Genomic DNA, 11,855 nt, shown 5'->3' with positions numbered 1-11,855 from the left:
CTAAAGCAGGATAATCACAAGTTCTAGGTCAATATAAACAACTTGGTGAACTCCTTTCTAAAACAAACAAACATACAAACAAACAGGAAAATGGAATTTAAAAAAGGAGGCCTGGGACTATAGCTCAGTGGTAGGGTGCTTTCCTGGTATTTGTGAGGATATAGGTTCAATTCCTAGTACTGAATACAGCAAAGTGTAAAAGTATCTTTTATTCGGCTGATGTAATTGTCATCTTGGAGGTCTACTGCTTCAGTGTGCTAACCCAGGCCTTGCCCTGGAAGCTTCTAGGCTCCATAAAATCTTCTCTAGGCCTAGAATGTTTTAGCCTGAGACATAGAATAGGCTCATCCTTTCTAGCTCTTTCTGAACTCTGATTGGCTGGTTCGACTCTGCTGTTCTGGCTCAAACTCCTCTCCAAGATGATTCAAATTGGCTTCTCTCTCAGTCTGACTTGTTGCTGTGCTTGGCCTCAAACTAACTCTGGCAATCTGTGTTGCAGTAAATCTCCAACCCAATATGCCCTGGCAATGAAAACACAACCCAATTAATATGAATACATGCTGTGAACCTAGACTGGGCTACTGCTACACTACCATCTTCCACATCTATGAGACCCCTTAGAACTTGTGGTTTCTCCAGGCCATGTGCTTCTGCTCCGTTTTTCTTCCTTATCCTCCTCCTCTGTGTCCTCTCCCTCTTCCATTTTTTTTTCTTTTTCCTCTCCTTTTACTCCACCTTCCCTTTTATCTGCCCAATCATCAGCTCTCCTTTATTTTACAAATTAAGGTGGAAGCAGGTTTACAGGAAATCACCTTACTTGGTCCATGTTCACAACCACTCACCAAACAGAATTAACATCAAATATAATTAGCCTCGGGGCTATCCACAACAAATCTGTTTTAATCTTCTGTCTCCTTCTCATTCTCTGGCTCATTCTGTATTTACCTGTGTCTAGCTTGTCCTCTCTCTGCAAACTGTCCCGGTAAAATTGTCCTCTTTCCTTCTTCATTCATGGCTTCCTTTCCTCTCTCCTCTTGTGAGGGTTGGGCATATCCAATTCTGTCCAGTCTTTCTCTGATTCGTCACTTTGCCACTCAACTAGATATCACTTTCAAACATGGGTGCTTCATTTTTACAAAGTAACTATACCTTCACTGTTTGGGATTAAGGACCTGTTTGTATTCCAGCCAGAGGGACTGAAGCTGTGTGCTAAGGGCTGAGCCATACCCCAACTAGGAACAGATTTTTTTTTTCAGTAAATAAGAAAATCTTGGGGTTCACAGTGTGATCAAATATCTGGCAAAGTAGGAAGATTCCCTCCTCTGAGCTAAAGGTTTAATTCTCCTCTTCCTATAGTTGTGTATTTTCAGTATGTTTTTGTTTTTTCTCCTGGCCCCTGCTACTGAAATAAAGATTCTGAGATTCAAACCTATTTACAAATACCTAGTTCATTAACTTTGCCTGTTCCTTGACTCACAAGGAACATTAGCTCATAAATTAACTACCCCATTATTCTATTCTAAATCCTGCAATATGACTGGTTACCTGGTCCTCAGGTTTTTGCTTTGGTCTCCATCAGCATTGTGGGGTCATTCTCTCACCTGTCTATGCTCTGTCCCAACATTCTCTCTCTCTCTTTCTCTCTCTGTCTCTCTCTCTCTCTCTCTCTGCTGGATGTCCCACCTTTTAACTTCATGCCTAAGCTCATTGGCCAATCAGCTTTTTATTGACAGGTGAATGTTTTTATACAGTGCACAAGAGATTTATCTCTATACTCATTTGGATGATCACAGAAGCTGTTGTTGACAGTTATTCACCTTTTATTCTTTTTCTTTTTTTAAAGAACAATGATTCTAGAGCTAAAGATAATGAAGGACCCTCTGTGTAGCTCAAGCATGTGCAAGGAGGTGACAGTTGGGTGATTCACTAGTAATATTTTGCCTGCCATTAGAAGAATAGAGTCGATCATACATGGTTGTGTGGTGTACTGGAAAGAGCATGAGATCAGAGGGATTTGGTTAGAATTTAGGTTTTACTCTGTACTGGCTGTGGGATTTTTGGATGATACAATTGACTTTCCTGCTTCTATAGACTGCAATGATTTGAAATGCTAAAAAGAATTCCTACCACTTACATAAAAACACTGTCAGTAAGACAGCTAGTGCCTGCATAGAAACCTTGGAGTATATTAGCACTGTAAGTTGCACGTACAGTTGAAAGGTGTTGAGGAAGGAGATTTATAAGTGTCTACTGATATGTTTATAGATATTTTATTTTCAACTAGAGGTACTGGTAAAAATATTCTTTTTCTATTGTCAAAAATTTTTTTAGCACACACATCCTTTTAGTTATGTGTCACCTAACTAATTAATGAGTTTATTAATTGTTTTATTTTATGAAGTAATTTGTGCATGTAGGTGTATATTACTGGGAGCTGAACTCATGGCTGAACTGCTAGATTAACTTTTGGCTAGCTTATTATATGTCAGGCTCTCATGGAGTTTTTCGGTTAAGATTCAACAATTCATTTACTCTTTCACTTAGATAACGTAGATCACCGGTTCTCAACCTGTGGCTCTGTAACAACCCTTTCACAGGGGGTAGTGTAAGATTATCAGAAAACACAGATATTTACACTAGGATTTATAACATAGCAAAATTAGTTATGAAGTAGCAACAAAAATAATTTTATGGTTGTGGGACACCATATTACAAGGTCAAAGCATTAGGAAGATTGAGAACTACTGCCTTAGATTTTTTAAGCCACTCTCTCTTTTTTAATGTAGGAGAGTGTGCCTCTTTTCCCACAGCAAACATGGCGGAACAAACTTCAACCTGACGTCTTGCGCCCTCAACAAAGATGGCTACAGCACTTCCTGCTCTTGCCTTTAACAAAGATGGTCGCAATACTTCCTGTCTAGGACTTTTGCCCTCAACAAAGATGGTCTTTATGGTACAGGTTCCCTAGCAGTCTGGATTCCAGTTGTAGTTTTAGTTATTCTTTTTTTTTTTTTTTTTAACGGTACGTGGTCGCAGACGTAAGTAAGATGACTCCATCTTCTCTCGCCGTCCCCGCGCCGTGGCGACATCGCCCCTGCGCGGCTCTCCCGGGGGCTGGGCCGGGGTTCGGGTGGCGGTGCCGGGGGTCGGTTTCCTCCGAGAGGACAGTCTGCGGCTTCATTTACCGTGAAAATCGCCGGTAGCTCTAACTGTGCCACAGCCACGACTTTTAGCTGCCGAGACAGGGAACTTTTTACAAGTTCCAAATGGAAACACGCTGCCCAAAAAAACGGTCTCCCACGCCCTCCTCACCTGCCACCTCCCGATTTGGCGGAAGATCGCGAGCAAGGCTGGGATCCGGCGTCCCGCTTGTGTGGGCTGAGGGTGGCAGAAGCCCCGCCCGCCACCCTTGCTCCCCTTGCTCCCCTTGCCTTCATTGCCACCGCAAGCTACCCCGCAGCACACTAGCGATCTGAGCTCTTTCAGTGTCCCATGCATGCGTGCTCACGGCCCTACTGCGACCCACATTCCGAATTCTTGTGAGGCTTATCGGTAAAGGCACACAAACACTTATTTTCTTGAGGGTGCTTGTCCTTTCTCTGAATGCTCTATAAACTTCTTTCCTCCGGACTGTCTTCTGGTCAGGGTCCATAAATAAATGACTGTCTGCTGGTCAGGGTCCATAAATAAATGTCCCTGGTGCTTTTTAGCAGTTTCTAAAGCGTGGGTGCTGGACTAACTCTTGACAAAGCAATATTGAAATCCACTATGTTCTAGCATTTAATTTTATATAATAATATAAATAAGTAGATTAATAAATCTGTAATCCTTAGGGATTGCCTTTTAAGTAAGGGATCAGATCTGTTTTCTGTTGGATCTCTTACTGCACAAGGAATTGAAATAGGGCCCCATTATGAGAAGCAGAGGTAGAAACATCCATAATTAGTGTCGTTCATTATGCCGGGAAGTGTTTGAAATATCCGTGGTTTGGCTTAAACAGCCGCTTAGGAAACACTGTGGCTCTTAAGATATAAAGATATAAAGACCTGACTGATTTTTGAGGTGCTCACTAATGAGTTTGCAGCAATACACTGACTTTGGGGAGGGGGGGGGGCGGTCCATCAGCATTCCCGAAACCTAGGCGCTCATTTTGGCTCTTTCCAGGGAGAAATGGATGCCAGAGACAAGCAGGTCCTCCGCTCCCTGCGTCTGGAGCTGGGTGCCGAGGTACTGGTGGAAGGACTGGTTCTTCAGTACCTTTACCAGGAAGGAATTTTGACAGAAAACCACATTCAAGAAATCAAAGCGCAAACCACAGGCCTCCGGAAGACAATGCTGTTGCTGGACATCTTGCCTTCCAGGGGCCCCAAAGCTTTTGACACCTTCCTCGATTCCCTCCAGGAATTTCCCTGGGTAAGAGAGAAGCTGGAGAAGGCGAGAGAGGAAGTCACAGCCGAGCTGCCTACAGGTAGGCCTCAAAGAGATCCCCTCAAAACAGCTCTGGAAGTGTTGCAACCATGCCCAGTGGATTGGAATTTGGTCTTTTAGGAGGGACCAGGGCCACGAGCATGGGCAACAGTTTGGATGGAGAGGGCATGGCGTCGGAGGGTCAAGACGAGGAGGTGGTGTTAGGAAACTCGAGGGAGGAAGGGAACATGAACCCTGAGGCTGAGGGGTTAAGGAGGGAGCTGAGAGTACAATTTAGACATGCTTCCAGGGGAAATTGGCAAGTCACTTGGGAGGCATGTTCTCATCGGAGAGCCAGGTCAATCTGAGCCCTTTGGCAACGGGAATCGTTTGGAAAGCGCGGATGGGAATGCAGGCTTTGGCCTACTGATAACTGATTTGTGGGGTGCCAAGCTGCCAGCTGGAGGAGGTCAGATCATGGGAGACAGTCTCTAGGAAGGCATGTCCTGCACCTGTCCCCCCAGCCAGCCTCCCAGGCCAAGGGGATTATTTTGAAGTCTGCCTTTAGTTTGTTTTTAAAGGCTGTTGGTGTAAAGTGGCCCTTTAAAATTCAGCTCTGTGCAGACACCTGGGGAATTTTATTTTGCAAGGGCAGTAATTTGGGGGTGCGGGGGTGGGGTGGGGCGGATCTTATTTTGATTTTTATCCAGGAAAAAAATCACTGAAAGCTGTGATCTGAAAAGAAACAGCTTGGTGCTTGTGAGAGGAAGGAGCTGCGGTATAAATCACTGTTGTCTTCAACTCCTCCCATATATACTGCTCTTTCACAAAGATGAGGGACTGACCTAGAAAGATTAATTAAAAAAAAAAAAAAAAATGGAAAGTTAACCAAGCCAAACCAAATCAGTAGATTTCCAGAGTTAAGAATTCAACGTTTTCTGGTTTTCAGTATAGATATGGACCAAGTCAGTGGTCTCCAGAATTTATTGTTAATGGTTTTGAAAAATGACTGTAACAGAGCTGGTGTGTGTGTGTGTGTCTGTGTGTCAGCAGCAGCATTGTTGTCCTGCCTTTATGGAGGCAGAGGCAGGTGGTTCTCTGTGAGGCCAGCCTGGTCTACATAGCAAGTTCTGGGATAGCTAGAGCTACATATTGAATCCCTTTCTCAACTCCCAATTTTCAAATAACTGTAATTGGTTTTAAAAAAAATCAAATACTACCAGTAAATTACTTTTATAATTTAAATGTAAGACTATGGGTTTTATATTTTGAATGGTTCTGAGAACACATATGATAATTAATTATTTTTTTAAAAATAATGACATATATCTGAATATTTGACCAGAATGGGATAGCCAGTTAATTTAGAAAGACCTGGTGAACACTCAGTGGAAAATCTAAAAATATCTTTATTCCTAGGAGCTTGTCCAAATTACTTTTTGAAACCATGAGAATGCCGGCCTTTGAGGACCTCTAGAATTTTCAGCTTGGGTTGTCCTTAGAAAATTACATATTCCATGTGTCTGAACAAAACCAGGACCAAGTTTCCCTGACATTTCTACCACATTATTACAAGCAGAATATATAACATGGAGTTGGGGAGGGAACATCAATGAGTTGTGCCTTTCTGGTATTCACATCGAAGGCTCTCCTGGCTGCACGCAGTTGGAAATGACAAAAGACCCGGATGCTTTCCACTCCCAAAATGTTGAGTTTAACCAGGTGATTATTTTGGGTTATATAAACATTGTCATGGATTGTCATAGACATGCGACCCTCATTCTCACTTCTTCAGGTTCATTCAGAGAGCAAGAGAGAACTAAGATATCCTGAAGACATTAAAAAAGTTAAGGAGAAGCGGAGGGGAAAGGCGCTTTTACATCTAGTTCTTTATCTTCTATGTATGAGTGCTGTATCCTGTGTGTAAGTATGGGCACTGCGTGTGCCTGGTGCGCATGGAGGTGGGAAGAGAGGGCAGGAGCCTTGGCAGCAGAGCTGTCGTGAGATGCCATGTGAAAGGCAAAGAAGCCAGTAGTCTGCAAGCCCAGCCAGTGCTCCTAATGCCGAGCCCACTCTCCAGCCCCAAAGAGCAGCTTTAAAATGGAAGCAAAAAACAAAAAAGATTGAACATATCTGTATATATGCTTAGGAAACCAGGTTTTCCCTAAGACTTGTTAACTCTGTTGAAGGGTTAAATGGAAAGCTGGCTTGCTTCACGACACAAGTGAGTGTTGTGAATTGTTTGTTTGTTTGCTTGTTTGTTTGATAATTAACTCTACTAGTGAAAAAATTCTGACCTGGGGCTTAGATTTATTGATTTCTTGGTGACATCAACCCATTTTCAAGTATGACTGTAGTTTAATCTTGACTATTTAAACTAATACTGAAAATACAAGTAAGGTGGGGATTAGTGATAGAGTCAACACCTTTCTCATGCTCACTTTAAGAGAGCAGTGCTCCACACAGGGGTAGTGCTCCACACAGGGGTAGTGCTCCCTTTGGCTGGTGCTTACAGATATGGGTGTTCTCGGCTACTGCGGCAGTGCCATGCCTGCTTGTCTGCTGCCAGGTTCCTCGCCGTGATGGTCATGGATTCTAACCTTCTAGAACTGTAAGCCAGCCCTCAATAAACTAATTCTTTATAAGGAAAAAAAAAAGGCGACATTATTTCTAAGTCTTACTAATAAGCCCTGGATTCGAGGTTTGTCAGTCATTCTCTTCTCTCTTCTTCATTGGTAGTTTTCTAGCTCACAGGAGTCCCTTTAAAAGTCCTTATTGATTATTGAAAATCTATTATGCCTTAGGGTCTAGTGGTAAATGTGTATATCTATACATTGTATATATTTTATTACATCCTATACCATATATTAACACCATGTAATATATGTTATTATATTATATATAATAATTATATATATATAGTGTTTTGGGGGCTAGGGTAGATGTTATATATTTTAAAGAAGTAGATGCTTAACTGCTTTCTGTCACTTAAGGCCTTAAATATTTTTAAGTGTCTAATTTCATGAAAATATGATTTTGAAATTAGGTTGAGGTTTAGTGAATTGGAAGCTTGTGTGAGTGTTGGGTTCTTTTTTAGGGAGTAGGGGGGTGAGGGGAGGCTTAGAACCATGGACGTCTCTGGAAAAAAAGCAAACAAACCCAGAGTCCTCTTTCCAGGGACCTCCGTGTCCCTCTAGCACGGTGTCAGAACTGGGTAGCACACTTGTGCTTCTGAAAAGGCTTCTCGGACTTTGAGACCCAGACTCAGGGAAAACTGGGCGTTTGCGAGGCGCGCACACAGTAACCTTTTCTCGATTTCTGCTTATGTTGGTTGTGGTTTCCCTGGACTGGTTTGGTGCCCTGCGGTTGGGAAGCCTTGAGAAGAAGCGAGGAGTGCCCTTCGCTTAGCCGTGCGGCCCATCCTTTCTCAAGAACAAACTAACTTTATTTTTACTACAGTTTTCTGCTTGGCTCCTCTGGCAGGCTTTTGGTTTTCCCCTTCTTTGTGTATTAACTTCGGTGTTTCATTTCTATCCTTGGAGCTGCCGAGCATATTTCTGTGCTATATTAGTTATTTGCTTTTTGTATATACGCTGAATGTAAGTGATATAGAGTAAAACTGAGTTGTGTCTCAGTCTCTATTCTTCTAACTTCAAGTCTCAATCAATCCTCAGACAGAAAAGGACAAAACTTCCTGAATTTTCTGATTATGCCGCAGAATTTTCTTAGGTCTTCTAATGTCTGTTTTAAAAATCCAAGTATAAAAGCCCGGGACGTTGAACGGATATTTGGTTTGCGTCTTCCTCACCCCACAAGGACGCTTACCTTTTAAAGGAAGAATTCTGCTGATAAAATGACTTAATCCACCTTGGCACAGCGGAAGGGACACTTGGCAGCGCTCCGCTGCGACCAAGGTCACACACCAGACATTAGATCGGCTGGAAGTCCTCTCTGGGTTCCTGCTGGGTCACTTTAGGAGACAGGACAGCACTGGGTGTGGGGAAGGCAGCCTGTGACCGGTGGCTTCCCAGGCTTCCCAGCCTGGTGGGTCTGTCTGAGCCGGGGTTCTCTGTGGTGCCCAAGTTCATCTGGCTGAAGCCCTGGCCTTAGTATCTGATGGGACTCTGAGTCAGGCGCAGTGGAGTGGCTCACGGGCCACAGGACTCTCTGTTCCAGCCTGTTTGCTCTGGCCTGGCTGCCGGGCTGCAGCTCTGCCACGATCCTTTCTTAACAGTCTCCTGGTAGCCTTGCCTTTTGCTTTGCCTTCCCTTTGGCTGGGGCTTTGTTTGTCTCTCTTTTACCAACAGGAGTTGTGTCTATGCTCAGCCACAAGCCTCCCGCCCTAGCTAGGCCTGGCGCAGTGGCCGCCCTGAGGCTAGCCCTTGTTTCAGCCTTGCCTGACTTTCAGTGGGTCATCCCGACGGACAGGATGTCCTTGATTGCCTTGCTGTCCTCACGGGTGCAATACACACAGGGCTGGCTTGCCCTTCCTTCTCTGCTCAGAGGCTCCAGGCCTATCCCTTCTGAGCTAGCCTTGAGTGACCCCGCTGAGCCACATCAGCTGGTCTCGCTCCTCAGAGGTACATTTTGGCTCTGAGGTATACGCTTGGGTGTATTTGAAGTTACTGAGCTCTCGTGACAGCTGCATTACATATCGCCATCGGTTTTCTGATTTAGGATTCTTAAAGTGTCCTCTAATCAGGCCACTCACCAAAGCCTGCCCCATGAGATAACCGTTGCACTGATCTTAGCTTAGCCAGCCTGGGTTCTAGATCCAGGGAGATTGTTCCCTCTGATATCCCCAGCTTGATTATCATATACTTCCCGGGGATTAAGTCAAACCTGAAGGGCCTCAGATAACAGAAGGGATTCCTTCCTTCCTTCTTTCAGATGTGTAGTGGGTGTTGACCGTGTGTTAGCGGTCCGGTCCGGTCCGGTACTGGGGCTATAACAGTAAACAGAACCATGGCCATGGTGTTCACTGTGTTCTCCTGGAGGAGGAGGATCAAGGGTGAGACCGGCAGAGAGCTGATGAATTAATTACCATTGCATGTGTGTGGTGGTGAGAGTGGGCAGGTAAGCCTTAGAATGCCTCTCTGATGTGTTGGCCTCACTCCTGGGACAGAGTACCCGGAGTTAGGAAAGAGACTTCCCTCGAAGGGCTAAGTTACCCGCTGTACCCGTGTGTACTCAGTGACTTGGTTACAACCCGACCCGTGTGCTTCCCATCGTGCATCTGAGACCTTGTGTGGTCCTTCAGATGAATGTAGATCATCTGGGACACGGAATGAAAAAGTAGTGACGCCCACGAATGAAAGAGTAGTGACGCCCACGACGAGAAGGCACCTCCCCTTCACTTCCGAAGTAGTCCAGATAAGGATAGAGGCACCAGGCTTCAACCCTTGCAGGCAGTGGGATCCCAGCAGTGTTTAGCTGGGTTGTTGCCCCCTCCCCCGTGTGCTTTCCTACCTACAGAAGGTGGCAGAAACAAGGGAGGATTCACTACCAGGGCTGTGTAGTTTTACCTTGAACATTGTCACAGGCTTGGGATTCTTCTCACAGGCTCCTGCGGTTCTACCACCCAGCTGAGCCTGCTCTGTTGGAGCGAGTGTTGCTTTCCAAGCTGGTGTTGTCTCCAGGCATTTGTGGAAGGACAGGAACTGGTTAAGTTTATTGATAGCATTATGGAGTTTGTAACTTTTTATCTAAACACCCACGTTTGCAGTTATCGGGACCCTCAGCAAGATGCCGCCAGATCCTGGTGTTTGGGAGCTGGGTGGGACCCACACATCATATTCTTTTTCTCTGTGAAAACGGAGGCCTGAGAGATTAAGTCAGCTTGCTCATCATCACATAGCTTGTTGATGTAATTTATTGCTGAGACTGGAATCCTAGCCTACCAGCTTTTGATTTAGGATCTTTCCTGCCTCACAGTGTTTTTGGCTCCCCACTGGGTCTGAAATGGAATTGTATTATTCTGTGGTGTTAATAGCCAAAAGAGGCTTTTAAACATTTGTACTAATATAGTTTTTTTTTTTATGTTTAAGAGTAAAAACTTCAAGATTTTTAAGTATAGTGGTTTGAGATTGTCTTAAAGTATTTTATTTTTATTAACGCTAATTTTAATCATCTACCGGGGAGTCGTGATAGTTCAGGGCTGCATCTTATCAGAGGCTTCCCCCAGCTTCTGCAAGGCTGATGTAAGGCGAGGCAGAAGACTTTTATGAGTATTTATGGGCCTGATGAAATAATGCATCCGCTGGCAGCTAATTGCCACTCTTTCTAGGAACGGCAAGCCATGTGACAGGCCCTGCCCCAGCAGGGATGGCTCCATTTCACTCTCAAATGCATTTAATACTTTTTTTTGAGAAAGTCTGACCGTGTCTTTTTTCCTCTCTCCATGGCCACTTGGACATTGGGCTGCATCAGTCACCTGATCGCCTTCAGGTCCTTAACTGTGGCCATGTGCTGGGATTACTGGGGGATGGGGGGGGGTGGGGTGGGGGTCGGGGGACGACTGAGAGACTGCTGATGTCCTGGTGCTGTTCCTGACCAGGCCAATCCATCATATAGTTTCTGGGAGTGTCCTCTAGGCAGTGACATTAGACACACGCCCACTGACTTGGGTACAAACAAGCCCAGGCAGGCATGGCTTACCGGGGTATTCTAAATCGTAGCCGGGAGAGAACCTTGCGATTGGGCAGGTGGTTCGGTGACTCCATCGCTCCACAAATGTGGGCGACCCAAAACTACACACGGCCGGATGAACTGCTCATGTTTTCAGTGGGGGGAGACTTGGCAAGGTGGTAGAACACGGACACACAGAAGGACATTACTTCACGGGTGTTGTTAATCCTTGAATTTCATGAACACTTTCTGAAGGGTTTTCCAGAGTATCAGACCCCAGAGCAAGTGCGACTCCGGTATGGACTTTAGAATGTTGGGCACATACAGGCGAAATGCACGCCAAGACGAAGTTGGAGAGAGTTTGCATTAGCTGGAGAAGTTGAATTTAGGCCCTGGTGGTGGTAGCGCATGCCTTTAATTCCAGCACTCCAGAGACAGAGGCACGTGGATCTCTTGAGTTTGAGGCCAGCCTGGCCTAAGGAGTAAGTTCCAGGGCTACACAGAGAAACATAGCTATACAGGGCTAAACAGGGGTGTGTGTGTGTGTGTGTGTGTGTGTGTGTCGGCAGGGGTGGAGCAGAAGGAGTTGAATTCAGGGCATATATATATATACATATATATACATATATATACATATATATATACATATATATATGCCCTGAACATGGCTTCTGGGTGGAAGAGAGAGGACCTAGACAGGTAGCCCTGGCTCATCCTGTTCACCTCTCAGGTAGCAGGCTGGGTGCCTCTGATTTTTTTTTTTTTTTTTTTTTTTAAGTTTTTTCATAATGAGTTTGGGGCCTGGAGAGATGGCACAGGGC

General features: G+C 44.9%; 1 protein-coding gene across 6 annotated transcripts in view; it reads left to right on the top strand.

Annotated features, from left to right (window-relative positions):
- Nucleotides 1-2,860: 2,860 nt before the first annotated feature.
- Cradd (CASP2 and RIPK1 domain containing adaptor with death domain) overlaps nucleotides 2,861-11,855 on the top strand; it is a 155,501-nt gene continuing 146,506 nt past the window's right edge. The window contains exons 1-2 of one of the 6 annotated variants that reach the window (XM_029482835.1): nucleotides 2,861-3,038; nucleotides 4,165-4,468. In XM_029482835.1, the coding sequence (XP_029338695.1) occupies nucleotides 4,171-4,468 (298 nt within the window). In that variant the 5' untranslated portion in view covers nucleotides 2,861-3,038; nucleotides 4,165-4,170. Of the gene's footprint in view, nucleotides 3,043-3,104; nucleotides 3,553-4,141; nucleotides 4,469-11,855 lie in introns of those variants that run through there. The other 5 variants (XM_021174758.2, XM_029482834.1, XM_021174757.2 and 2 more) reach the window with 5 other exon arrangements.

The sequence above is a fragment of the Mus caroli genome, chromosome 10 (genome assembly GCF_900094665.2).
Source record: "Mus caroli chromosome 10, CAROLI_EIJ_v1.1, whole genome shotgun sequence".
Taxonomy (NCBI): Eukaryota; Metazoa; Chordata; class Mammalia; order Rodentia; family Muridae; genus Mus; species Mus caroli.
Note: the sequence above shows the minus strand (reverse complement) of the source record. Positions and strands in the feature narration are given on the sequence as shown.